The 27,824-nt window shown below is 42.1% G+C and overlaps 1 protein-coding gene across 1 annotated transcript in view; it reads right to left on the bottom strand.

Annotated features, from left to right (window-relative positions):
- The window catches only part of DOK5 (docking protein 5), a 139,789-nt gene extending 118,120 nt beyond the window's left edge, over window positions 1-21,669 (bottom strand). Inside the window, exon 1 of the mRNA XM_053574681.1 lies at window positions 21,147-21,669. Coding sequence (XP_053430656.1) covers window positions 21,147-21,212 — 66 coding nt within the window. The 5' untranslated portion in view covers window positions 21,213-21,669. The remainder of the gene's footprint in view (window positions 1-21,146) is intronic.
- Window positions 21,670-27,824: the final 6,155 nt, after the last annotated feature.

Below are 27,824 nucleotides of genomic sequence, written 5' to 3'. Positions count from 1 at the left end.
GATAAGAGCTAACATTTTTTGGAAATGTCCTACATGGCAGACATTGTCATAAACATGTACATCTCCACTGAGGTGTCTGAGGGACATCTCAAAATTCACATGTGCGATTCTGAATTCTTAACTTTGCTCCAAAGCCGGCCCTATCTCCATTTCTTCCACAGTGCAAGTGATGAGATCCAGTCCTCCAGGTGATCTAGTCAAAGTCCCTAAGTCAGCCCTGACTTCTCTCTTTCTTTAGTCACCCCTAATCTATCAGGAAATCCTCTTATCCCCATTTGCATAATATTCGCAGAACTGGGCTATGTCTCCACTTCCACTGCTCTAACCCAGGACCTTGAGCATCACCACAGCTGCCACATGAACCCCTGGCTCACACTCATGCCTCTGCAGGCAGCCGAGTGATACTTTGAAAAGGTAATCCAATGTGTGCCACTCCCCAGCTCACAACCCCCCACCGCCTTCCTTCCTGCCCAGGAAAACATGCAACGGTGTCCAGAGAACTCCTGCCCTGTCCCTCTCTCTGCTGCTCACAGGGCTGCAGGACCACGGCCCTCCCTCTTGGTCCTTGACCACTCCAGACACCCTCAATTTGAGGCTCTTATCTTTCATTTTGGCCGTTCCCTATCCCCCACACATTCCTCTTCCCCTCCACACCACCAGATCACCTGATGTATATTTTATATTTTTGTTTTCGAGGGTTTTTCTTTGCTTTATCATCTGTCTCCACACCTTGGATTGTAAGCTCCATAGGGCAGAAATCTTAGTCTGTATTTCTGCATTCCTGTATTGCTCAACCCCTCAACTTAGTAGCCAAGAAACATTCGTGAATCACACGTATGTGTATTAACCAGGGGTCCACTAACTTTCTCAGCAGGTATCTTAGGCTTTGTGGGCCCTAAGGTCTCTGCCACAACAACTCAAATCTGCTGTGTAGGGTGAAAACAGCCCAGCTGACATGTAAATCCTTTCAGTAAATCCATTTGCAGGAGAGAAGGGTATATTTGGCCCATGGATCATAGTTTACCAACCCCAATGATTTGGACACTATCATATCTCTGTTTCACAGGGACTTTAAGTCACTTGCCCAATATCAAACGGCTGGCAAATTGCAGAACCAATTTAAACCTGTGCAATTGGATGGGGGATGAGGTGCAAATTCCAGGATGCAAAGAATCAAGGAGACAACACAGGGAGCAGGGATGGGGAGAACACCAAAGGAACAATTTGAAATTGGAAGACCACCCCTGGCTGCTTCCATCTACCATTACTTAAGTAGGTGTCTCAGAAACTCAAAGTCATGAGGGGTTCTCAGCCCCCCAAAGTTCTCTGACAGGTGCTGAGATGGCCAACAAACCTCTCATGGAGGTGAGCCAATCTGCGTGTGTCCCTCCAAAGCCAACAAGCCTTTGGTGAGATACAGACCAGCTTTGTCCTTGATGGGTAGCCCTGACGATTGGGGCTTCCGTGGGCTTTGTCTAGAGATGAAGAAAAACCAGTCCCTTATGCTGAGTCTGCCAAGTCATCCTGAACCTCCTCTGCTTTCACTCAGGAGGTGGAGAGGCTGACCTCAGCCTGGCATCCTCCCCACTCGACCTCCTAAGCCTTAAACTGTGTGAGGAGCAGAAGAAATTATATGAGGAGAGGAAATACCATGGATTCTCACGGTAACGAAGATATTTTGTCACATCAGGCCTTCCACCTGAGTCAGAAGTTCTTTTCAGTGGGTAATGATGGTTTTAAAGCCTCTCTGTGACCTGCTCATCCCCCTTTGCAAGGAAGAGAAAGCCTCAGGCTCAGTGTCTTCACTGAGTCACGTGTCTAGTTACAATTTAATAATATTGTTTAGTGATCTCTGTGGTGGATTCGTCTTAGGTCAACTTGTTTAATAAGCTGGAACTATTTTTCGAGGAGCTGCCTTCTCTACACAGATCAAAGTTAGTGTGGACTGAAGATATGAAGTGGGGCGCCAGGCTGCTTTTACCCTTGGGGGGGTCAGTGCAGTGGACACCATTGCTCAAGGCACCCTCCTCCCTCCCTCAGCCTCCTGAGGAATGGGGATTACAGGTATGCCCAGCTCTTTTTTAACTTTTAATTCTTAAATTTTAAGTCATGGTAATAACTGTAAAAATTTTTAATGAAATGGTGTTTCTTATCATGGTGATATTAAAAGGACTGGGCTTGACACTGGGAGTTTAAAACCAGCCTTGGTAACATAGCAAGACCCTGTCTCTCCAAAAACTAAAAAGAATCAGCCGGCCATGGTGGTGTGCCTGTGGTCCCTGCTACTGGGGCAGGTGAGGGAGGAGAATCCCTTGGGCCCAGAAGCTTGGGCTACAGTGAGCTATGATCACATCGTGGCACACTAACTCCGATGACAGAGTAAGACCCTGTCTCTAAAAAACTAAATAAAAATAAACACTAAACCAAATGACCAGTTAAATAAGCACATATCAATGGAATAATATTTACACTAGTGTATTTCTCTGGTTTACTTTGATTCACCAGGAATGTGCCAGTATCACGAAGCAAGTCACACATGGCAAGTATGTACTGAAAAGATGTTGAATAAATGAATAAATGCATGGAATGCCTGGATCCACAGATGAGGGTCAGTGCGTGAAAGGCATTTGACTACAGGAAGAATTCGAGTGCTGGTATGTGGCTTGTTAAACCCGTCTCTATGGTTAATGTGGTTTGTGACAGTGTCACACGCACACCAGAAACAGGCAGAGATGTACCTTCACTCAGTGTAGAACTTACTATAAAGAGCTCCTCTCTGTTTATTACCCTCCAAGCATCGCAGTGGATGGAGATAAATTTATCAACGCGGCAGACATGATAAAAGACACAGGCAGAAAGACAAATCCAGTGCTTTCCATTGTTAGCACATATAGCAAGTAAATTGCCTTCAGAATATTAACTGGGGAACTAAAATTTGCTCAAAATCCAGAAACCCATAGCAGGTATCCTCTTTCTATTTTTTGTTTGTTTGTTTATGGGGTTTTTTTGTTTGTTTGTTTTTGCAGTTTCTGGCTGGGGCTGGGTTTGAACCCACCACCTCCAGCACATGGGGCCAGCGCCCCACTCCTTTGAGCCACAGGTGCAGCCCTCCTCTTTCTACTTTGGAACAAATGAAATCAAAATGTTTGCTGAAGTCATTTTGTGGTGGTTGGCTTTTAAGGCACTGAACCCAGCATAGCTGACCACTTGCGAGCCATACTGAATAATATTCTAAATGAGTTAAAATAAACAATTTAACAATTTGCAGAGCCTTTAAGTGATGGAAACCAGAATTCTTATTCATATAGCTCATCATTTCTATAAATATCTCTATATCTCTCTATGTTTATTACAACAGACAGTGCTGAAATGACAATTAGACGGCTTTGTTCTTCTGCAGAGAAATCTTTATTTGGCTGAAGAATCAAAACCTAGAAAAATATTAGCTTTTGGAAACAAACCTTTATAAAAATAAGCTTGGAATGACATGGTTCTTTCTGTCCCCACTTTCTATTTTTGTCTAAACAGAATAGGTTGGATATACAACTTTTCAGGGTGTGGCTCGTAAGTATTTAATGTAATTTTACTACATAAAGGCAAATGCCAACACGTGCAGAATGTCAGAGAAAATTGGAAGTGTACACATCATCAAGATAAACTGCAATTCCAAATCAGCTGGATTTACCCCCAAGATCTGACCCAACTTCCTCTTCCTCTTTGTTCAATCTGACCACAGTCTCTTGCTAACCCACGCCACAATAATTAAATATATGAGCAGATGAGTTCGTATCCCATCTTTCTCTCCCCTGACAAACTAGATCTTCTATTGCTCCCTTGGTAAACTTAATGGGATATATAAACACTGGTCAGTCCTCTAAATTATGACAGTGAGAAAGACGTTGCTGAAATCCTGAGCTATCAATGCTCTTAATGAAAATGACATTAATAACGGCCACTGAAGGAAAATACATTTCACACTCATTGTCAAGATGTCCTATACCCTTGTTGACAAAGCTACAATAATTATGCTAAGGTGCTGAAAGCAACACTGCCTAGCTACGTCTTCTGCAAAGCAAAATATATGGTGACAGTGACAAACGGATGAATTTGCATATGGATGAACACAATCTGTCGCTCTCCAAGGACCCAACAGATACATAAGAGAAAAGGTCAGTGACCTTATCGGATGATGTCTTTCAGGAGGACACGATAGGGTATATGAGTATGTGTCCTTATCACACAGAGAACAGATTTTCAATGTATTTTAGATAAAATGGGTACTAAAAAGTCTCCTCTCCCAACCATTGTTTCTTGTCTCCAGTCAATTAGTCATAATATTTGTTTTTATTGTACTACAAAGGCACAGATGAACCCTATAAATATACAGGCAATTAGATAAACAGATAAAACATTAAATTTTTAAAAAGATAATAACTGCTCAACTCACTTTACCTCCCTTCAGTCCCATGGCTTGGAGGAAAACACAAGGACTGCACCATAGTTACTATCAGAAACCGTCCCTTTCTTCTCTTCTCTACCATGCAGAAATACATACATGGATACATGTATGCCAAAATTTTCCTCGTTGACGGTACTTTCTTTGCTCCTCCCACTTCCCAATAGATGGAAACAACCTTCTAGAAGGTATAGCAACCAGTAAAGTAAAAGAGAACAATACACGGAGATTTTGAATTCGTTAGTTGGTCATGCTCACGTTCCAGTAGATTATACCATCTTTACTTTTCTGCAGCTCCATTTAAAGGGTGCCCTTAACCAACACCCTCATTGGACAAGTTTACACAAATTTCAAGAGTTTGGAAATACATATTCAAATGGTAAAGTGGCCATATGTTGTTCAAGGCCAAAACTATCTAAATCAACATTTTGAATTGATAACCGCTTTAGCCGCGGTAGGACAGGAAGTGGTGTCCCCACATTTCAGTTTGTGGTAACCACTCTGATTCATTAAGAGCTTGTCCTGTTCCTTTCAGGATTGGGTTTGGCTCAGGAATCCAGGCAAACAACCAGCCTGGGTCTCCAATTTCAGAATCTGCTTCTTGAAGTAACCTATAGGCTGTGAAAGTGCTCTACATCAGTTATTTTAGTTTTTCAAAATAGTGTATCCCTATGGTTCAGGAGCTATAATTATCAACACCATTTAAATGAGGAAACTGAAATTTGGAGAGGTTAAACCAAATGTCCAAAATTGTCATAAATCAGTGGTATAGAAAAATCTGTCTGCCACCTCTCACAGAGATTTATAGTCTTAGCCATCAGGGTAATGACTTTACAGCTTTAAAATATAGTTCCTAAGGGCCAGAGTTTTGCAGAAGTCATGAAATCCCTCTTGGCCTCAGTTTCCCCATCAGCAAACTGCAAGAATGAGGCAAGTTAATACCAAATGTCTTGCACTCTGAATGCCTATTTATGTGGGTTCTTTTTTCTTTTCTCTGATTGTAAAACTTGAACTGATACTATTCTCTTACTATGGTATCTCTTGAAGTCATGAAATCCCTCTTGGCCTCAGTTTCCCCATCAGCAAACTGCAAGGATGAGGCAAGTTAATACCAAACGTCTTGCACTCTGAATGCCTATTTATGTGGGTTCTTTTTTCTTTTCTCTGATTGTAAAACTTGAACTGATACTATTCTTTTACTATGGTATCTCTTAAAGTAAATATAATCTTCACCTGCACACTTCTCTAGGTCAGAAAGTAGTAATAAATAGGTTTTATTTTTAATAAAACCTTACACTTTTCATCCTAGTCTTTCTCCAACTAATACATCAATGCCTTTCTCAGTTTGGACATTTAGAAGATAAAAGTGAGAAATCAGTATTCCTGACTTTTTATGCATAATGTCTATTTAAAATCAAGATCAAATTCCCTGCAATGTATGGCCTTAATGTGCAGAAAGTTGACCCATTTTCTGAGTTAATCTTGGTGCAATTAGTCTAACAAAAGGACTTTTTCATCTTTGAAATATTCAACTTCATCTATCTCTGAAAAGTAAGCTTCAAAATTTAACACCAATAAAATGTCCAATCTCCTTCACATACTGGATCTTGCATCTATCTCTCTAAACTGAATTTAACTTCAGAAATGTATTTCTGTATTATAAAGAATGTTTTCAGTCCTATGTGTAAAACTGTCATTCTCATGATGAGGTAGCCCAGTAGCCTTGCAAACGTACTTCTTTCTAAAGCTTTAATCAATCTGAAAACATCCACTGGTCAGTATAATGTCTGTTAACTCCATCTATTATACAAATGTTCTCCAGAAATTCACAGTTGCCCAGTGAAATTGACAGTTATAAGAAAAAAAATTCAAATTCTCTCCTCTTGATAAGTGGGCTACTTGGTAGCCAAATACTCTTTTCAAGGTTTAAGCAGCATCAAATCCACAGACAAAAACATCTCTGGCTACAATAAACTGTACCCGGAATTCCCTTTTCATGATGTTCTAAACAGGTACTCAGGAAAAAGAACCATAATAAGGCCTTTCAAGCAAGAAAAGCTAAAGTAAGATGACTTTAAGGCATATGGGTCTTGCTTACTGTTTCTTTGGAGCTTCTTTTCAAAGAGAAAGAAATGACCATTTACCCATTCCAAGTTCAGTGTCATGAACTAAAGTATTTTCTTCTTTTGTTCGAGGGAAGAGACCAGTACATTTTAACAACTTCACAAATGGAATAAGCCACTGACTTTCTATTTTACCAAAACTAAACCAAAGAACCATTTGGTTATTAAAGCAATGGGTAAAACACAGGGAGGAGCCAACAAATTAAGCCAGATTCTTGCAAAAGGTCTTGGAATCCCTCTTTAAAAGGTTGAGCTAAAGTCACAGATTTGTAATTACACCTCGAGTTGTTGCAGATGAAGTTTCCCAGAAAGGGGATTCTGGGAAGGAGTGGTGCACCCAGGATATTTACTGGGCGGGGCTCTGAGGATCAGCGCCTTGGAGGAATTAAGTCAGTGGTGGTGCACCCTGGGAGGCCTCCAAAACTCTCCACGCCTTCCCAGGCACTTGGATGCTCTCAGAGTTGTCTCAAAAGTCACTGAGGGTGGGCTCACTCTCCAAGAAAGGGATTTGACTTTTGGCAAGGTAGCTCTGTGCTCAGCTGCACGACTGTCAGTCCAATGCACCACCAGCAGCTGGAGGAACAGATGTTCCAGCTCTAAAGGAGAGGGGTGGAGATCTGGGAGGCACATGTACCCCACACAGGTCTAGCCCCAACACAGCCGACTCTCCCAGCACTAAGCAATGGATTCTGAAATGTCAAGCCTAAGGAGAAAGGTTAAATAGTTCCAGATAATTGTGAAAGAATTAGAATCTTCCCAAGGTATCCAACTGGAATGTTGAAGAAATGAAGTACAAGAGTATCCTGCCTTTTCCCAGAAGGTCTACTGAACACCGAGGTGTAAAAACAAAGCTAAGAGGATGGAGGAAGTATTTGTTATTTGATTCACTCATTCATTCATCCATTAATTCATTCAACAAATAGTCATTGAACTCCTACTACATGGGAAAAAGCAGGAAACAAGACAAGCCGTGTCCTTGTGAAGGTCACAGCCTGCTGAGGCCAAAACCATCCAATCAACATTCTCAGAACATGAATTTTTAAGTGTCCATCAGTGTTATGAAGAAATAATATACAGAAGCACAGTCCAATGGAGTTCTCTACAATGATGGAAATATATCACATCTGTATTGTCCGATATGGTACCCACTTACAATGATGGAAATACATCATGTCTGTATTGTCCAATATGGTAACCACTTACAATGATGGAAATACATCACGTCTGTATTATCCAATATGGTAACCACTTACAATGATGGAAATACATCACGTCTGTATTGTCCAATATGGTAACCACTTACAATGATGGAAATACATCACGTCTGTATTGTCCAATATGGTAACCACTTATAATGATGGAAATACATCATGTCTATATTATCCAATATGGTAACCGCTTACAATGATGGAAATATATCACATCTGTATTATCCAATATGGTCATCACTGATGACTATTCATGTGGATGTTGGTCACTTAAAATGTGGTTAGTGTGACCAAGAGATTGCGTTTTTTAAATTTTATTTAACTTTAATTAATTTAAACCATAAGTGTAACATGTAGCAAGTGGCTACCCCACCATTTAGATGGGAGCTGGGGCCAGTAAAAGCATCTCCAAATTAATGACATCCAAGCTGGGCTTTGTAGGATAAGAAGAAATTAGAGAAACTAAGAATAGAGGGAAGAACTTTATAGTCAATGGAAACCACACATAAGGGCAGAGAGAGGGGAGGCTCTAAAGTAGGAATGTTTGGCTTGTACAGTGATTTTGGAGAGTGCGGTGCAACACACGGCAATACAGTATCTTGACAATACTGCAGAGATGTTTACCTGTGAGGAGAAGGTAATGGAGAGTTTTAAGTAAAGGTCAGATAGGATTAGATTTAACTGTTTAGGTGGTCAATTTGCCATTGTAGAACGGAGTTAGGGAGTGGGGGATTGAGCCAAGGAACAGGGCACATCCTTTAAAAGTTGGACACACATACACAGAGCTCAACATACTCTAGGTTAGGATAAGCAGAAATGTTTACTTAACACCACTCTTGGTCAGAGTGTACCCCATGTAAACTTTTTGAGGAAATTTGGTTCCATACATCAAAACCACAAATAGCTTTGTAAGAATAGCTTCCTTCAGAAAGGAAAAAGGATGTTTTTCAGAAACATGGTATCATGAATGCATAAGTGTATGCTCAAGGATTTCATTGTTTAAATAGCAAAAACTGGAAATTACCTAAAAATGTCCATTATTAGTATACTAACTCAAGAAAGTGTGCTATAGCCAAATACGGAATATTGGGAATTCATAAAAGTTATTGAAGAGTACTTCAACTTAAGTTAAAAGCATGTAACAGTATTATATGAGCCCACACACATATAAATGCATGAAACAAATTATATGTACACACAAATACATGCTTTTTTTTTTGAGACAGAGTCTCACTATGTCACCCTTGGTAGAGTGCCGTGGCATCACAGCTCAGAGCAACCTCCAGCTCTTAGGCTTAAGAGATTCTCTTGCCTCAACTTCCCAAGTAGCTGGGATTACAGGCACCTGCCACAACGCCTGGCTATTTTTTTTTGTTATTGTTGTCACTATTGTTTAGCAGGCCCGGGCCAGTTCAAACCTACCAGCCCTAGTGCATGAGGCAGGTGCCCTAACCACTGAGATACAGATGCCAAGCCAATACATGCATTTTTTTCATAAATTTCAAACATATGCAAATATGCAAGAATCTTCTAAGAATGGTTATCCTTGGTAAATGAGACAAGTCTGGGTAGGAGGGAAATTTTCTCTTCATTTTATTGTTTTTTGCATTGTTTTATTTATCTATCATGGACATATAAAATATGAGCTCATTAAAAATAATTTCTATCTGTAGGTATCATCTAGGACATCCTTTGTTGCAGACAGAGTGGGCCTGTTTTCTTTCTTTCATTCTTCCCAGTATTCCTTCATTCTTTCTTTCTCTCTTGGTTTCTTTCATTCCTTGCCAGAAATTAAACTCTGTATTTTCTAAGATAAGATCAATTTAGGAATCCAAAGTAAATAACAAATTATAAAAGTCCTCAGCTCTTGTTGGTGGTATATTAGTCATAGCAATTCTGGAGAAAAACACCAACTTTCTCTGTTATTTCGCTAAGAACGCTAATGGTGAGGCATGGGGAGGCCAACTAGGGGATAAATAGAATGTTCTGTGCACTTGGGATGCTTTTCACATCCACAGCCACACTTCCAGCACAGAGGCAGACAGGTGGTAAGGGAGAGAGGGCAGGTGTCCCTGTGTTCTCTTGCTGCAACGGAAGCTGAGGTATGAAGTTCAGTGACATGTTCTGGCCACAGCAGATGGCTGGCGGCAGGACAGGGTAAAAATCAGGCCCTGCTTATTCTAGCCAGGTTTCTCCCTTCCATGGGTTCAGCCTGTCCTGGGGACTGCAGTTGGGATACTGCAGAAGACTTACAGACAAACATCTCACAGTAGAATTCCACAAAATTCTTGTAATTTCTTGAGACTCGAGAATGCATGGATGCATTCTATGTTAAGGTTACTTGCACAATCTTAAGAAAATTAATTTTGGGGGGGCGGCGCCTGTGGCTCAGTGAGTAGGGCGCCGGCCCCATATGCCGAGGGTGGCGGGTTCAGGCCCAGCCCCGGCCAAACTGCAACAGAAAAATAGCCGGGCGTTGTGGCGGGCGCCTGTAGTCCCAGCTGCTTGGGAGGCTGAAGCAAGAGAATCACATAAGCCCAAGAGTTAGAGGTTGCTGTGAGCCGTGTGACGCCATGGCACTCTACCCGAGGGCGGTACAGTGAGACTCTGTCTCTACAAAAAAAAAAAAAGAAAAGAAAATTAATTTTTAAAAATTCTATGCATAGACCAATTAGGTTCTATAAGGATATAAGAAGGCAGCTCTCTAAGTGTGATGGTCAAGGCAAGTGGTTCTGAGACAGGAATCTGGACACCAACAGCAGGCTGGCCAGGAGCAAACCAGAGGTGAGAACAGCCAGTTAAAGAAGACAAGACACTCACCAAGGAAGCTCTGTCCAGGGACAGCCCCCCACCCCTGGGGGAATGTTCCCCTGTTCCTATCAATCCTTAATGAATTAACAGACGTTGAAGAGTAGGTTAGTTTCATGATAACTTCTAGATTCAAGGCCACTGTTAGTGGAATATACTTCAGGCTCAAAACGTGGCTTTTGCTCAGATCAGTCCAAATGTCTGCATATTGGTAAATATTGGTAAATAGGAACCTGAGAACTGAGGGTAACATTGGTCTAAAAAGTGGACGTTGCTAAGCATTTCAAAGAAGTATGATTTCTTAAAGGTTTTGAAAATAAATTCCTTTTCTTGAATTAGTGTATTTGTTAAGATTAAAAAATTCATTTTAAGAATTTAATTGCGCTCCTAAACCTGGAGACACATGAAGTAAAAGCCATGAACTCAATGCTAGCATTTTAATTCAGTTTGAGTCAGTTCATTCATAAGACAGGCTGGTTTTTCTTTGTATTAACCACTAAAATATTCATTGCATAGCTGAATGAAGGGAAGAAAAAATAGGAGTTTGAGAAAATTTCATATGAGGTGGTACATTTGGGGGGGGGTGACAGGTGACATACACATGGTGATATCTGAGGGATTTTTTTTTTTTTTTAAGAGAATGGTACTGAGTATCTGGGAGATTTTTCCACAGATCCCACTTTTAAGGTATTTGTATAAAATAAAGTCAAGTGGCAGCTATAAGTGAAGAAATTTCAGAAAAATCTACTTTTAAAAACTTAAGTGAAGTAGACCTGAATCTCCCAAGAAGAAGATTCCACCACCCACCTCCACGGCAGTAACACCATCACTAGAAGTCAATCATCTAAGTTCTTTACTTTCTAAAATAAATAGGCTTATTTAATGTGCAAGCACATTCTTATCTGTAAATGGAAAATCAGTATCACTTGAAAGCAAATGTAAAATTTATTACAACATAAAGTTAATTAATACAAATAAATGATACTGTTACCCTAAAAATAACACACCTAAGGTTCTCTCTCTGCTAAAAGCCAAAGTAGTCATGAACCCTTTAAAGTATGTTGAATAGTAAGTAACATTCTTTTCTCATTTCATGATTCAGCGCTGTTGACTGCCCTCAGATTATCTCTTCAGACATATAATTCTCATTGGGCAAGGCTGCCAGAATTAATAGGCCAAAACATTGCGGGCACCCTTTTAATCAAAGCTCCATCATTTTTAGCTAATATATTCAACTCTCTATTTTCTCAGATAGGGTTTCATTAGTGGCTCCTAAATAAACCCAGTAATATAAAAATAAATCATGGAGGTCAACGGCAAGAGGAAAGTAGAATGCTACGTGTTTTTAATTAGCAAAGACATGACTCTTCTGCTGGGCGATGGGTGAATTAATTTCTAGCAGTGCCCAGGGCTGCAGACAATGAACAACAAATATCATTTCAACCTGTTACCCATAAAAAATAAAACTCAATCCTGTGACTCACTGAGTTCTAGTCTGAGTCAGGAACAGGATTAACTTATCTTTTGTGAGAAGTATATTATTATCCTCATTTTTTTTAGGAAGAAGCTAAACAATAAGAAGTTTTAGTGTCCCCCAAGGCTATAGAACTGATATGTTCCCAAACTGAGATGTAAACTAAAATGTGAGTCTCAAACTTATAGTTATACCCCATACAAACTAACATATCAATTCAATTATACACAGAGGGAATGAAACAGTTGTTCCAGCAAGATTTCTAATAGTTATAAGTGAACTTATACTAAAATTTATATGGAAAGGCAAAAGAAATAGAATAGCTAAAACAATTTTGAAAAGAAGAATGAATTCTGAGGAGTCCGTCTACCCTATTTCAAGACTCATTGTATAGTTACAAATATAGACATGTATATGGACACATCATTGTACATAAATAAGGCAGATAGAATAACAGACTAGAAGAGAGGACCCAGGAATAAACTCACACAAAAACACTCAATGGAGAAAAGACAGCCTGTTCAACAAGTGGTGCTGGAGTAATTGAACATCTACAGGCAAAATAATCATAATAATAACTTTCACCTAAAATGCACACCTTATATATTAAAAAAGTTAACTCAAAATGGTGCCCTTAAATGTAACATGCAAACTATAAAACTTTTAGAGGAAAGGTTTTTAAAAATCTTTAAGATACTGGGCTGAACAAAGAATACCCAAAGCATAATTCACCAATGGATAAAAGTAGGAAATGAGATGATATCAAAAATTTTTAAACTGACCTGGGAAATACCCTGTTAAGTGTATAAAAAAGATTAAATTATAGACGGAGAGAAAATACTTGCAAACCATGTATATGTAAAGGATTTATATCTAGAATACCCAAGAAACTCTTAAAACTCAACAGGTAAAAAATAAACAAGTATTTTATTTATTTTCTTTAATTTGGGGGAGATTAATGTTCATGTAGATGAGAAGGATGTATGTCTAGAATACACCAGAAACTCTCAAAACTCAACAGGTAAAAAATAAACAATCTCCGTGTTTTACTGAAATGGATATATAGATGGCAGAAAAGAACCTGGAGAAAAGGTGGTCAGCTTTGCTCCCCTTCAGGGAAACGCAAATTAAACTACAAAAAGACATCACTTTACACCTGTTAAACTGGCTACCATAAAAAACTGTGATGAAACCAAACGCTTACAAGGATGTAGAAAAATGGAATCACTCAGACCTTGTTGATGTGAATGTAAAATGGTACAACTATTGTGAAAAGTTTGGCAGTTTTGTAAAACACTATACCTGAAACCATCGTGCCACCCAGAAATTGCACTCCTGGGAGTTTATCTATAGGTAGGAAAACTTACATTCATGCAAGAACCCATATGCAAATGTCTATATCCGACGTATTCATAATAGCAAAAAACTAGGGGAAAACCCACTTTCCTCAACAGATGAGCCTCTAGACAAACTATGCTACATTCCCACCACAGGGCACTGCTCAGCAATAAAACAGAATGAACTGGTGCACAACAACCTGAGTGAATCTTCAGGTACATTTTCTTGAGGGTTTTTGTTTTATTTTTTTAAGTTAATCCCAAAAGGTTTCACACTGTATGGTTCCATTTGGGTAACATTCCCAAAATGACAAAATTGTAGCAATAGAACACAGATTGGTGGTGGTCAGGGATTTCGGGCTATGAGAATGAGAACAGGATGGGGCGATCAGTTATTTCAGAACAGGAAGAAGGATCCTCACCATGGGGAAATATTCTGTATCTTGACTGTATCAGTGTCAGCATCCTGGTTTTCAAGTGGTCCAATAGATTTGGAAAATGTTACTACTGAAGAAACTGGCCCGAGGGCACAGGGACACCTCGCTGGGTTATTGCTTACAATTGTATGTGAACCTCAAAGTATCTAAAAATGAAAATTTTAATTTTTAAAGATGAGACAGTGGTTCTTAACCTTTAGGAAAGTATAAAGCATGGGAATTGGGCAGGTCTCAGGCAGGAAGCTTGGGGCTCCTATAAGAATATTATATAAGCTACAAGTGATCATCTTAGAAAAGTCACCTGAATCCTATCCAAGGAACGTGGCTAACAACTTCAATACACAATTACGTTCCCTGGGATCTGGGGCATAATCAGAGGCTGAGAAGATTAATAAAATAAGGGTATCCCCTCCCCCAATGTCTCTGCAAAAATCATCTTCCAAACACCAAAAAAATGTAGCTATTTGTACTCTAGAAATAGGCTATTTTCATTTCAACAGTCATATATACCTTGTGGCATTTCTATGTTCACAATTTGGTTTTGAATTTCACAGAACAGGGAGTTGCAGGAAGGAGGCATCATAATCTCTTCCTGCCTGAGAATCTCCAAAGGTCTTATTTCTAACCCACTAGTATCCAATTCCTACAATAGGAGGAAAATCAAATGTGCCTTTCCTCTGTACACACACACACACACACAGAGGAACTGGGAGATACTTGGAGGTATCTTTTCATTTCAATATTTGACCTGATACTCAGAATAGTTCACCCTTAATTATAGTCAACAATAAAAGTCCAAAATTAGACTGTTGATTACTTGAGGACGGTGATTATATCTGCTTTATTTAAGAGGGTATCCACTCAACTTAACACTAGTAGACATTCGAAAAATACATGATGAGCAATAAAATAAATAAAAGAAAATATATTCCAAATGAAAACTAAATTCTTAAACTACCAAAGGTAACAATTCTCTACAAAACTAAAAAATTGTTTTAAAAAATGAACATCTACTCTTCTAGAAAATATGATTATAAAAATAAATTGGTAGGCTGGGTATAATGACTCACACCTGTAATTCCAGCGCTCTGGGAGGCCAAGGTCGGAGGATCCCTTGAGCACAGGAGTTAAAGACCAGCCTGAGGAAGAGTGAGATCCCATCTCTACCAAAAATAGAAAAACTAGCCAGGCATTGTGGTGGGTGCCTGTTGTGCCAGGCACTTGGAAGGCTGAGACAAAAGAATTGCTTGTGCCCAAAAGTTTAAGGTTGCTGTGAGCTGAGATGATGCCATGGCACTCAATCCAGGGAGATACGGTGAGGCTCTGTCTCAAAAAATAAATAAAATAAGCAAATAGATAAAATAAACTGGCAGATGTGGGAGAAATCATCCTATTACTAATCTGCTGAGTATCTACAGGCAGAGTCACTAAATCGGCCATTCTTTGCTTTAAACAACTTTGGGGATGATGATCTGAAGTCTGACTTGATGCATAACGGATCATACCGTACACAGGACAATCAGATGACAATGACCGAAGTGCCAAGTAGGAAGCACTTCAGACACGGAAAGCACATCAGTGACACTAATTCCAAGGGAGCAGAAATGCCACGTCATCTTGACTGATGCATGTATATATCCAAGTCTGTCTGGCCTTAAATTTCATGACTTACCATCTCTTTTTCTTGAGGGGAAAAAAAAAACAACAATACTTCCTGTATCTTCCTGAAATGGTTGGGTATGTCTGCATAGGCGTGTGAGTGTGCATGTGTACATGATCCACAATAATAGTGTACGAAACACCTATTTCTATGGTTTTAATATTATAACTATGACTTTGTCATGATGCCATAAAATGCACAGATTCCTAAACATCTGAATCTCAAAATCCCAAATGAAATATCAAAGCCTTTCTGGCATCCTAGTTCAGGGGGAAACTGGACAATGCAGGATTAGAAGATATTTTGTTTTCTAAAATCTGGCTGCTAACTGCTTAATTTTTAAACCTGTTCTCTGCTACCAAAAGTGCCCCAAATTAATAGGAATCCCTCCTAGTTCAGTGAGCTCACGCAAACTGAAGTTACAGGGAGATGTATTTCTCATTATTCAGGCTCTTTGTGCAAAGATCATGAAAAGTCTTATGAAAGCAAACATCCTTTCCATACTTAGCATCAGTGTCAAGAAATACTTATGCTTGTACATTACTTCTTGGTTACTGTGTTTTTCTAACCAAAAGCAAGTTCTTTGAGGGTAACAGCAATTGCAGTAGAAGTAGTGAAAAATAACACCCAATTAAGGATCTCCGTCCCCTCCCCGTGCTAGGAGGAGTGAGAACAGTAAGAGATATTAATTGGGTTCCTACCGTGTCAAGCATCGTGTTAACCACTTTACAGTGATCCATCTATTAGAAGACTATTAAAAGTGTCCATATTTTCACAGAAGACTGAGGCTTGTGATATTAAGTAACTCACCAGACATCACACAAGCAGACATTGAGTTGAGATTTTAATGGGGTCTTATATCAAAGCCTACTCTCTTAGACTACTACACACTGATGGATTCCTTCCTTCCTCCCTCCCTCCTTCCCTTCCTTCCTTCCTTCCTTCTTCCCTTCCTTCATTCATTCAACATGTCTTCCTCAAATGCCCAGTCTGTGTCAGGCACTATTCTAGGCACTTGAGCACAGCTAGGATTAAAGGAGAGAGACCCCAGCCCTCATGGAGCCTCACTTGCTCTTTGGGATATAAGAACAGTAAGCAAATAGGTAAATATCCAGGCCAATATGTGTGTGTGGGGGGGGGGAGGAGTGATATATCTAAGGAGAAAAAAAGGGATAGAGGGAAGGGGAAAAAGAAATAAAATAGGGTCTGAAGGGCTTGCCAGAGAAGGTGGCATTTAAGGAGAGGCTGAAGGGGTAGGCAAGTGGGTCCAGAAGAGAGAGCTGGGAAACAGCATTCCAAGCGGAGAAGAGCTGAAAGAGGAAAGGCTCCGAGTCAGAGGCCTCGTGGCTTCACTCTGCAGTACATAGAAAGCCATTGGTGGTTCCAACAGCCAGGCAACAAGACTTGTCTTACATTCCCAGAGAAACTTGTTGGCTGCCATATTGAGACTGAATGAAGGGGAACCAGGGCACAGGCAGGAGACAGAGGAGCAAGTTACCCAAGCATTCCCGGGAAGAGAAGAGTGGGGCTTGGGACGTGGTGCAGCAGTGGATGGGGTGAAAGGTCCTTGGATTTTAGGCAGAGGATGTCAAGGATGGAGTCAACAAGATCTCCTGACATAGTCACTGTGGGGTGACAGATGAAGGGAGAAGAGAGAAACGGCCTCAAGCTTTGCTTGTTTGCTTCATTGATATTCATCTGAGCAACCAACACAGTGGGACCTCTAGTGAGTGGGATGGAGAAGACGCCAGGAGAAGCAAGTGTGGATGACACAGTCGAAGGTCTGGATGCTGTAAGTCTGAGTCATGTGGTAGATGTGCACGTGGAGACAAGGGGCGGGAAGGAGGAGGCGTCAGACCAGCCTCAGACGCAAGGCCTGAACTACTACGACGCTGGTAGAGGAAAGCACAGCAATGTTATTTAAAGGCAAGTAACTGAGGGATTGTGTGGCGATGAAGAAAATGGGCCTGAGCTTCAGCTCTGAAGCTTGTATTATGAACACACTCTGGCCATTAGTGACTGGAAAATTCTCTCCTTTGCAAGGGAAGAAACAAAATAAGAAGCGTCCTGTGATGTTATTGAAGTCACACGCTCCGCAGATTAAAGACATGAAAATGGCCTCGTTTGCCACTCGCCTAAGAAGAAATGTTCAGTGCAGTTTGTGGACTAGTCAGATAATTACAGACAGTTGCTCCCCTCCCACCCCAGCCCCCTAAATAATAACAGTAACCCTTGTGAACAAACACCAGGGCTCAGCTTGCGACCTCCACAAACCAATGGAGATTAAGCTGGAGAATGCAGATGTGAAGACGCTGAAAGTTTGAGTTAAATGATTTGAATTTCATTTTATGATGTTTAAAGAAAAGAATATGGCTATACATATTTGATTGCTTAATTACTTAAATTGTTAGGCGTTCAACTGAAGGTGGCCACTTATCTGTGACCCATTTGAATGAGGATGTTCTTGGAATGTTTCCTGTCCCAGTTCAGCTACTTGGGAGCTCCCAGCTTTAAAAAAAACAAAAAACAAAAACAAATGCTTCCTGTCCTATTAAAAACATATGTATTTATATGTATATATGGGTAATATATATTACATAGTATATGCATTACATACTATATGTGTGTATTTTTACATGTGTATACACACACATATATATGATTTATAAAAGCTCCATCTGGTGAAAAGATTTAGAACTGCATAAGTATTCATGCCTTGGGATACTTCTAGATGGAAAGAAGAGGACTTGATAATCTCATATCCTTCTACTAGTGCTAACTCATCATTGATTATACTAAAGAAAATAAAATCAGAAACAATGTGCTATCCTTTCGTTGCATTTTCACAAGTATCTTACATAACGCTTCCAAGAAGATCATCAAATAGTGTTCAGACTATTATAATTGTACAGACTAGATCAAAAGAGACCAAGACAGGTCACGGGTCACAGGGCTAACAAGTCAGAGAAGTGGAATTCATTCCCTTCACTCTTTCCAAATCCAAGGGGCCATTCCTTGGCACAACAGCTGCTAACCATGAAATGCTGTTTTTGTATTTAATTATAAAGCCCCCCAAACGTGGTTACTTTCCACAGACACTTGTCTGGATTCCATTAATAAAACCACCCTCGGGTCAGTTCCTAAAGAAGACCGCGTCTGGAAGGTCTGACATTCACGGTATAGCTGGATGCATATTTCACATGTACTTGCTGGGGGCTAACTCTGTGCCGGACACAGTGCCCCTCCTCTCGGCGACTTGCCCTTGTTCTTAGAATATACAGGGTGCATGCTGTTCTAGGCTATATGCAGCCTAGATTAATACTACTGACATTCCTTACTTGGACAGAGGGCCCATGGGCCATTTTCCTGAAGTATCTTTCCCCGCGACTTTCAGTTCTCGTTAAAACTTGAGTTTACGCTGTGTTCTGAAAACTATGTGATCCGCCTCGTCTGTAAACTATATCGTGAAAACATTTTTTAAAAAATAACTTACTACAAATAAGACTAGTTTATTGGACCGTATTTCTGACCTGTCTCTCTGTGAGCAGTAACCGTAACTCAGTGGATACTCTGAAAACGATTTGAGTGTTAACACAAGTGAAATGAATACATCTCAAGAAAGAATACTGCTCACTGGCACCAAAGATACTATAAAATATACAAAAATGCACACTAAACTACATTTCCATTCTTTATGCTTCAAATATGTGTCCTTAAATGCTAGCACATACATAGGACTATGTTATATTAATTTTAATAACATAGAAAAAATAATCTCAATTACCACAAACCAGGAAGTGGTGGTAACCAATCTTTCAAATAAATTACCATGTCTCCCAATTTGGCATAAACTCTGATCCTTATGAATAATTTACATCTCGTGCATTAATAATGCATGTTCTTCCTACAGAACACAGAATGGATGCCTCTTACCAATTTCCTCAATTGACATGATGGAGTAAATCCAGATTAGAATGGTGTTTTTCATGCTCCCTTTAAAACTGCAATACTTGGCCAGCCTATAAGCTGATCAGAAATAGGAAGTTCCTATTATTCTTTTGCAGTTTCCATGGGAGTTACTCTGTCAAGTTCCCCAGCAATGGTTGTTCTTGCTAATGAGTACATTTGCAAAGAAAAAAGAAAACCATGGGAACTTTGGCAGGGCTGATAGAGATGGTTAGTGCTGTAACCTTGCTCCCTAATTATATATTTACATAGTCACAGTATCACAGGACGTAACTGCTAATACCTGGTAATCAGCAGGAAAAAAAGGTAGAAAAAAGGAAGGAAGGTCGGAGGGAGGAAAAAAGGGAGGGAGAGTGGAGAGAGAAAGAGAGGGAGAGAAAGAAAGAGAGAAAGAGAGAAGAAAGGAAGGGAGGAAAGAAGGAAGGAATTGATGAGAATCAGGCAAAGGTTTTATAATAATTACAGATGTTCCTGCCTACCCAGGGTTTCCTCCCTGGCTCAGCGGACTACCGGGAAATGCCTTTTCAATTTTCAGTAAAAATATCTGCCACACAAAAACAGTCCAAAAACCAATTAAGGGAAAGACGCTCAACGTCATATACACTCATTTGTAGAGAAAGACACTCGCTCGTCACCCCCCTCAGCAGGGCCATTCTGCGTCATCATTTCAGGTGATTCTCAAGTAGACTTTCCTCTCCTGCCCCATTTCACCCCCATCTCCGGCCAAAAAGCACAGGAATAACTAAAACTGCAACAAAACTTGACACAAGGCGAAGAGAAATGAGGTACCTGGCTTGTAATTAAAAAAAAAAAAAATTCATTCCAGTATCAGCTAACCCTCCCTCAAGAATTCCTTCACCATCCCTCCACCCACAGAGAGCGAGAGTGGTCTCTCTGGTCCAGGCCCCCCGGAGAAGGGACGGGGGCACACAGACGCAGTTTCAGAATCTGTCCCCAGGTACCCTCGGATTCATTCATTGATTCTCTCCGTAGATACGTAGCGAGCACTTTCTCTACGCCAGGTGTCAGGTTCTCCCACACTAAACAGTCTTCCAGGGAGTCTCCCATGTGTATTCCGGCAACAGAAATCCATCCCCTGCGTTTAGCTTGAGCCACAGTTCAGCCCCGGGCATCTCCCGGGCGCCGGCCACGGACGCAGGTCAGCCCACAGCGCCTCTGCAGCACCCGGGACAGAGGTGCTGGACAGTCCGAAGAAACCTTTCTGCTGGGTCAGAGGGGTGCTGACCTCGTTCACACCGAGAACGTGTGTCCTATTCCTCAACCAGCCCATGCGTCCCCTGGAAAAGTTAAGTTGGCGGCGAGTGGACAGAGAGGGCGGCGGGGCCGTCCGGCAGGCTGCGCGCCCGCCCGGCTTCTTGGCTGCGACTCCCATGGCTACCGAGAAATATTTATTTCGAGGAGATGGGCTCCAGCGGCTACCGCAGCCCGACAGCGGCCACCACCAGAAAGCCAAGTCATCCGCCAGATAAAGATAGATCCATTACATATCTAGACGCGGGCCTGCCCGTGGCCGCCGCGGGAGGCGTGGGTTTCGGAGGAGAAGCCACCGCGCGCCGGGCCAGCGCAGCCGGGAACCTCCTTCCCCTCTCCAGGGATGCCGGCTCCAGATAAAGACAATCGCGCGGGCGAACCAGGAAAGGAAGGATCGATACTTACCCCGAGGCGTCTGCTCCGGATCCTCACGTAGCCTTGCTTCACTATGTCATTAAAATTGGAAGCCATCCCAGGCAGCCGGTAGCCCCCCTTACCCAAGCGCGCGCACCCTAAGTGGCTTTGGGGAGGGTCGAGGGCGGGCAGGGTCAAGAGAAGGAGTCGTGGTGGTGGGTGGTGGTGGGGGGGAAGTTGTGCAGGTGACGCTGCTTTGGCTGCGCTCGGCGAGGCTTCAGAAGGCGCACATCACTTTCTGCGTCCCCCAGACCCCAAAAGTGGGTGGCCGGCTCGCAGCCACTTTGGGGGAGCGCAGAGAGCGCGAGCCGGGAGGCGAGGCTGGAGCGCCGGTGTCAGCTGACTCCGCCGCGGGCCCGCCAGGAGGAGGAGCAGCGCCTGCCAAGGGATCCAGCCCTCCCTCTTCCCGGGGCCAAGGAGGAGGAGGAAAAAGGAGGAAGGAGGCAGGGAAGTGGGGCTGAGAGGAGGAGGCGCGCGGGTCCCGCGCTGGGCTGTGGCCACCCGCGAGCAGCCGCACTAGACCGCGCTGGCACCTCCCGGCCTGGCCTCCCGCCCAGCTTCCCGACCCGCTTCCCCGGTGTATCCCTCGCCGCCTCCCAGCCCCGCGGGCCCCCACCGCCCCCGCGCCTCGCCCACAGCCTGCCCAGATAGCGCCTTGTCTGCGCGCGCCCTGTCTGATTTAAGCAGGAGAGAAAATTTTACTTTTTTGAAGCCGCCGCCCACCCAGGCTCTCCTTTCAACCTTGGTTCTTCCCTAAGAAGGGCTGATTGTGTGTGTGTGTGTGTGTGTGTGTGTGTGTGTGTGTGTGTGTGTGTGTGTGTGTGTGTGTGTGGTGTTGCCACGCTTTGCCTTGACCTTGGCATGTAAGGAGAGAGATATTGTCAAGGCTCAAGCTAAGAGCTTCCTTGTGTTTCCTTGGCCTTGGGCAATTAGCCTTCTACAGTATCTTGTGTCAGATGCCTGTCTTTCCCAACCCTGTAAGTTTCCCAGGGGCTAAGACTTGGTTTCATCACTTTTTGTGTCCCCAAAGCCCGATCCAGAGTAAGCGCTCAGTATGTCTCCGTGGTTATCAAGATGGCTACCCTGGGTGCCAGGCACCGTTCTTAGCCCTCTGCACGAATTAACTCATTTAAACTCCCCTGTGCTTTTGAAGGTAGGTGCCTCCTTAGGTAAATACCAAGCCCGTATTTAAACCTCCAGAGTCTGGCAATAGAGTTCACTCTCATATCCATTATGGCACACTGCCTATAAAATAAGTTTAAAGGGGATCAGATTTTACGCTCACCTGCGTCTCACTGCATTCCTTTCTTCAAGCTTACTTGAGTTGATAATTGCTAGCATTGATTGAGCACCAGCCTGCTAGGCCTGGTGCTAATCTTGTTAAAGGAATAATGACTTAGGTACTAACAGTCACATTTTATAGACGCTCAGAAGAGTTAGGCCCGTGGGCCTTGTCGCAGGTCCTATATAGCAGGCCACTATCAGAGGTGGGATCCCAGGGTGGTGTGTGTGTGTTCAGCTCTGCCCTAAACACCCTCCTATATCTGTTCCAAAGAGCAGGTGTCTCAGAGAGGAAGGCTGCTAGTTGGTTTCCAAGGAAGAGCTTTCTAATCCTTTGCGCTGTGTTCAAAGGCCAAAAGGATATCAGAAACTTGACAATTCTTGTTCACCAAACCAAGGCAGGGTGATGCTTGGTTAGAGTTGCTCAGCAGATTCATTTACTGGTGGATTCTTTGACCCAATGATATCAAAAGGCCTTTCAACTTTAAGATTTTATGAATCTTCCCTTTCTCCCTGGAAAGATTAATTTTCAGTCCCCTTGGCTTGACAGGTGTTAAAGAAGAATGTGTTGTAGGAGAGCTGAGATTAAATTGGGGCAACCGAAAAGCAAATGTCTTGGCAGGGAGAAGACTTTTTGCTATAGAGTAAACCATCTGCTCTCTCTTCATGTTGACATTCTATGGAAAATGATATTTTAATTTTAAGTCTCTCACAAATGAAATGGTAAAATCATTTTGAGAGCTCTTCCTGAAAAGTTGGGATAACAACAAAAAATGCTGTCCGCGGTTGCCATGAAATAGAGGTGTTCATAGAAAGCATTTGTCTAACACATCATTTGTAGACCAAATCTACAGTGTCATAGAAACAAACAATAAAGAAATCAAGGCATAGAGCTTGGAGTGAAGGGCCCACAAAAACAAAATAATTTCTGACTAAAACTGAAGCTGAAAAATCCATCCTTTGATTATTAATGCATAAATAATTGAACTAGATCTGAGGAAAATAGATTCAGACTAGAAATCATCAAATTAGATCTAAGGAAACAAGGGAGTTTTTTTTTTCTATGTGCAAGATTAAATCCAGCATATGGTTTTATTTGTTTGGTGGAATCAAATTTAATATGCACGTATATAGAGCATTCACGGGACAGCCTCTTGTCCAAATTGTGCAATACACAACCATGGCAGAAAGGGAAACGATTAATTTGCAGAGATAAACAACTTAAGTGGTCTTCTACAGTTGCACAGTGCACAACTTGCACAACTATATGCTGCCCAACAGACATATAGCCACACACAATTTAGTTGCCCCAGAAATAAGTTTGACAAAAAAAATATTTCAGCCTATGTTTTTCATTCAATTTTTAACATTTAGAACTTACTTACAGTATACACTTCTACACTTCCATGTGTTTCCTTGTCATCCAGACTCCCTTCTTCCGACATTGGTAACTATTTTCACTCTGAGTAGACGCCCCTGCTCCCAGCCCAGGGGCACAGCCCTGTACATTGCCTTGCTTTGGACTAATTTGGACCAAATTAGTGATTGGTTCCAATGTGAGTTCAGGACCTAAGCTGACCAATTACGAGTTCATTGGGTCACTTCTGCTGAATGCTGGGACAAAGACTCATACTCTGGCTGAAATGGAATGTGGATAAGAGAAGCCGTGGACCTGCTGGCATGCGTCCTGAGACTCCAAGGCTGGCCTGAGATTGAAGGTTGCACAAAACATACAGCACTGAGAGACAAAGAGAAGCAAACACAGTCCTAATGGCACTGTTCCAACCCCTCATCCAGCACCTCAAGAAAATATTATGTTACTTCAGTAGATACAAAACTGTTGTAACAATTAGATGCCTGTGGCTCAGTGAGCAGGGCGCCGGCCCCATATACCGAGGGTGGTGGGTTCAAACCCAGCCCCGGCCAAACTGCAACCAAAAAATAGCCGGGCGTTGTGGCGGGCGCCTGTAGTCCCAGCTACTCTGGAGGCTGAGGCAAGAGAATTGCTTAAGCCCAGGAGTTGGAGGTTGCTGTGAGCTGTGTGACGCCACAGCACTCTACCGAGGGCGATAAAGTGAAACTGTGTCTCTACAAAAAAAAAAAAAAAAAAAACAATTAGATGCCTAAATGCAATGATGTAAGTTGGATAGAAGTATAGTCATTTCTCATGTAACAATCCAGCAATGACTGTTTGTCCTGGGCAAATAAAAAGCGTTGACCCATAGATCAAGTGTGAAGGTGGCTCTGGTACCCTGGGACCTGGCTTCCATCCTTGAATCTAGTTACTCTCACTTCCCAGCAAGGAGAAAGAGTGAGCATGGAGGAAAACCAGCTTCCCAATTGAAATGTGATGCAGGGGTTTCAAACATCTTTCTCTTACATCCCAGACAGCAAGGTTTTGTCACATGGCACACCCAACTCCATGGGAGAATGCAGTCTCCATTGGGGCATGCTTCAGTTACTGTAATTGACAACGGATGAGTCAAAAACTGAGCATGGTGGCTTGTGCCTGCAATCCCAGCAATTTGGGAGGCTGATGTGAGAGGATTGCTTGAATCCAAGAGTTTGAGACCAGACTGAACAACAAAGTGAGAACCTGTCTAATAAAGAAAAAAAGGTGGGTCAATTGGCGCTCTCTCCTTCGCCTAAAACAATTCTTTTTTTTTTTTTTTTGCTTAAACCAGCCCAAACTAAAATAAACTGGTAAACCGTCACTTGCCGCCAAAGGAGTCCTGTCTCAGGCCCCTGTCAAAGGCCCTTGACTTGAATCTTAAGGAATCTCAGTTAACTATACAGACACAACAGTGAGGCTTAGATGACTTGAAAAATCCCAAAATTTTCTGTGGCATTTCCAAAAAGCCATAGACTGACAGATATGAAAGTGACCTCAGCCAACTGCTTCAATCTCCATCACTTGGGAATTGACACATTTCCAACTTTGCAGGATTCTGTTGAAGGACTGATGGACCCCAGTCACTCCCACTTCAGACTGGGCACATGATTGAGGCTGGCCAATCAGCACACACCAGTCTGGGATTGGCACAAACCATGTGACCTGGAAGAGCCAATCAAAATCTTCCTTGGGAAACAAACACAAACTCTGAGGTTTGTACACTAACAAGGAGCAGCTGTGCCCGCAGCCTATCCTGACCATCTTGTCACCAAAACGGGAAACTGGCAGAGAATAAAGCCAAGACAGGGCCAAGTGGGGCTAGAAACCAATCTAGAGCTACCGTGGCTGAAGTCAGAAGTACCTCTGGGAATTCTTAGCAGCCACCTTTTTGTTCTTTCCTGTTTCTTTGGGCTGGGACTAGGGCAGGAAAATGAGGCACCTAGGGTACAAAATTTAAGGAGGCATTCGCTGTCAGGGCTGTGTGAGTGCTGAGCCTCCATCTGAGAGGGAAAGCTTCCTTAAATCTCACATTACCCTTGCTTCCCTTGCGGCATCCTAGTCAGGCCCTGATAAGGCCCTTATTTTAAAAGTATTAATTAAAATTAAAAGAGGGTGCATTCACAAGACTATACGTACAGTGACACTCTTCCCCTAAGTGGGCATCCTGTTATGATACAAAGCTGAATCACACACTGAAGAAGACCCTGCTTTTCATACACATAGCATTGCAAAGCCAGAAATTAATCCCAGGTTCCAGAGTCCACTGCATTCAAAGCAGAAATCCACTCTAGCTCAAGCACACGAGCAACAACTCTTACCATGCTCTCTCATTCCATTCAGCATATTATTATTATCATTATTATTATTTTTTTTTTTTTTAGCTGTTGAGAGCAGAAAAAATGTGTGCAGAAACTCAGAGGCCTCTATACTCTTCCAAAGCAGGTGCTGGGTTTCCAGGCTTTGCCCAAGAAGGTTGTATTTTCATGGAGCCCCACAACGTTCCAAGGCTGAGGCTGGAACGGCACTTGTCCAATGCCCTTACCAAAAATAACTTGAGCTTTGCCCCCACTGCCTGCTGCTCTCAGTGGGAGCGTCACAGAAACATATGCAGCCATTCCTCTGGCAAGGCGAGACAGCGCTAATGAAATGAATGATTTGGCTATCACCAAAGAGGGAGGTCGGTGGCTTCGCAGCCAGGTCTCTCCTCTGTCAGTTCTCACCCAGCTAAAAAAAGATGACTTGGGGGATGGCATCAAATCAGGTGGGAGAAAAGCTGGGAACAGGTCTGCTTCAGCCATTCATTGCTTTGTTCCTTCTTTTCTGCTCCAACAAACACTTATTGAGTATCTGCTATGGGCAGATTGTCCACAATAACCTCCGTGTGTGTGTCTGTCTGTCTGTCTCTCTCACACACACACACACATACAAGCACACTCTACAATATTTCATGGACTTATATCTCAGAGGTAGAGAGAAAAAATAAACAAGTAAATAAGCAATTTAAATAGCTGCAGAGGGTGGGTGAAAAGGTAATCAGGGGTGTGCTACGTAGGGAGTAACAGAGAACTGTAGATAGGACAGAGTCGGGGAAATCTTCTCTACAGCAATGAAATACAAGCTAAGATGGGAAGGATGAGAAGAAGCTTGGGAAATGTCAGAGAAAGTTTATCCCAGCTAGAAAGAAGAGGACTTGAAAAGGCCAGGATGCAGGAGAGAGCTTAGTAAGTTCAAAGGGCTTCAGGAAGAGGAGTGTGGCTTAAGTCCAGAGAAGCATGGAGTGATTTGAAATGTAGACCTAGAGCTATGGGACAGTATAATATTTGTCCTTGTAGGCCACAGCAAGGAGATGGCATTTTATTCACAAGAAGGAAATTATGAAGGGGCATCTGATATATATATATTTTTTTAATATTAGTCTGTCTGATATATAAAAAAAAGAATTTGAAGGGATTAGATTGGAAATGGTAAAATCACATAAAAATCTACTAAAGGCCATTACCCAATACTCTTTAGAAAAAGAGAAATAAAGCTGTTGATGAGGATGTGAATTTATGGAGCACAGCACTAATATGTAGTACCTGTTAAAAATTAAAAACTTCCATAATTGCTTACCCTTGACTTTCAACAATTTCAATTATGGAAACGTATCCAAAGGCACAGATATTTAGTTATAGGAATAGCACTGCCGTCTATTCATGATAAACACGCAGGGAAGCTCTGCTTGGTTCAGGTCTTACTTTGGAGTGATGCCCCACAGGTAGCAGGTGTGTGAACGTTTCCTTTCCCTCTCATGGGCCTTTGGGGAATTCATTGGCCATCCATCTGCTGCAAGGTGGGTCTGCAGTTCTTCAGTTTGGCTTCCCTTTTCCCCTCAACTCCCAGGATCTCAGTACCCAGGCCCGTGTTGGGTTCCTATTGCTCTTCCGGATGGTCCTTTTGGTGGCATCTATTCTAGAATAATGTCAGGTTGTTCCTTCTGTGTGTTTCATGGGCCA

This window comes from Nycticebus coucang, chromosome 21 (assembly GCF_027406575.1).
Source record: "Nycticebus coucang isolate mNycCou1 chromosome 21, mNycCou1.pri, whole genome shotgun sequence".
In the NCBI taxonomy this organism is placed as follows: Eukaryota; Metazoa; Chordata; class Mammalia; order Primates; family Lorisidae; genus Nycticebus; species Nycticebus coucang.
Note: the sequence above shows the minus strand (reverse complement) of the source record. Positions and strands in the feature narration are given on the sequence as shown.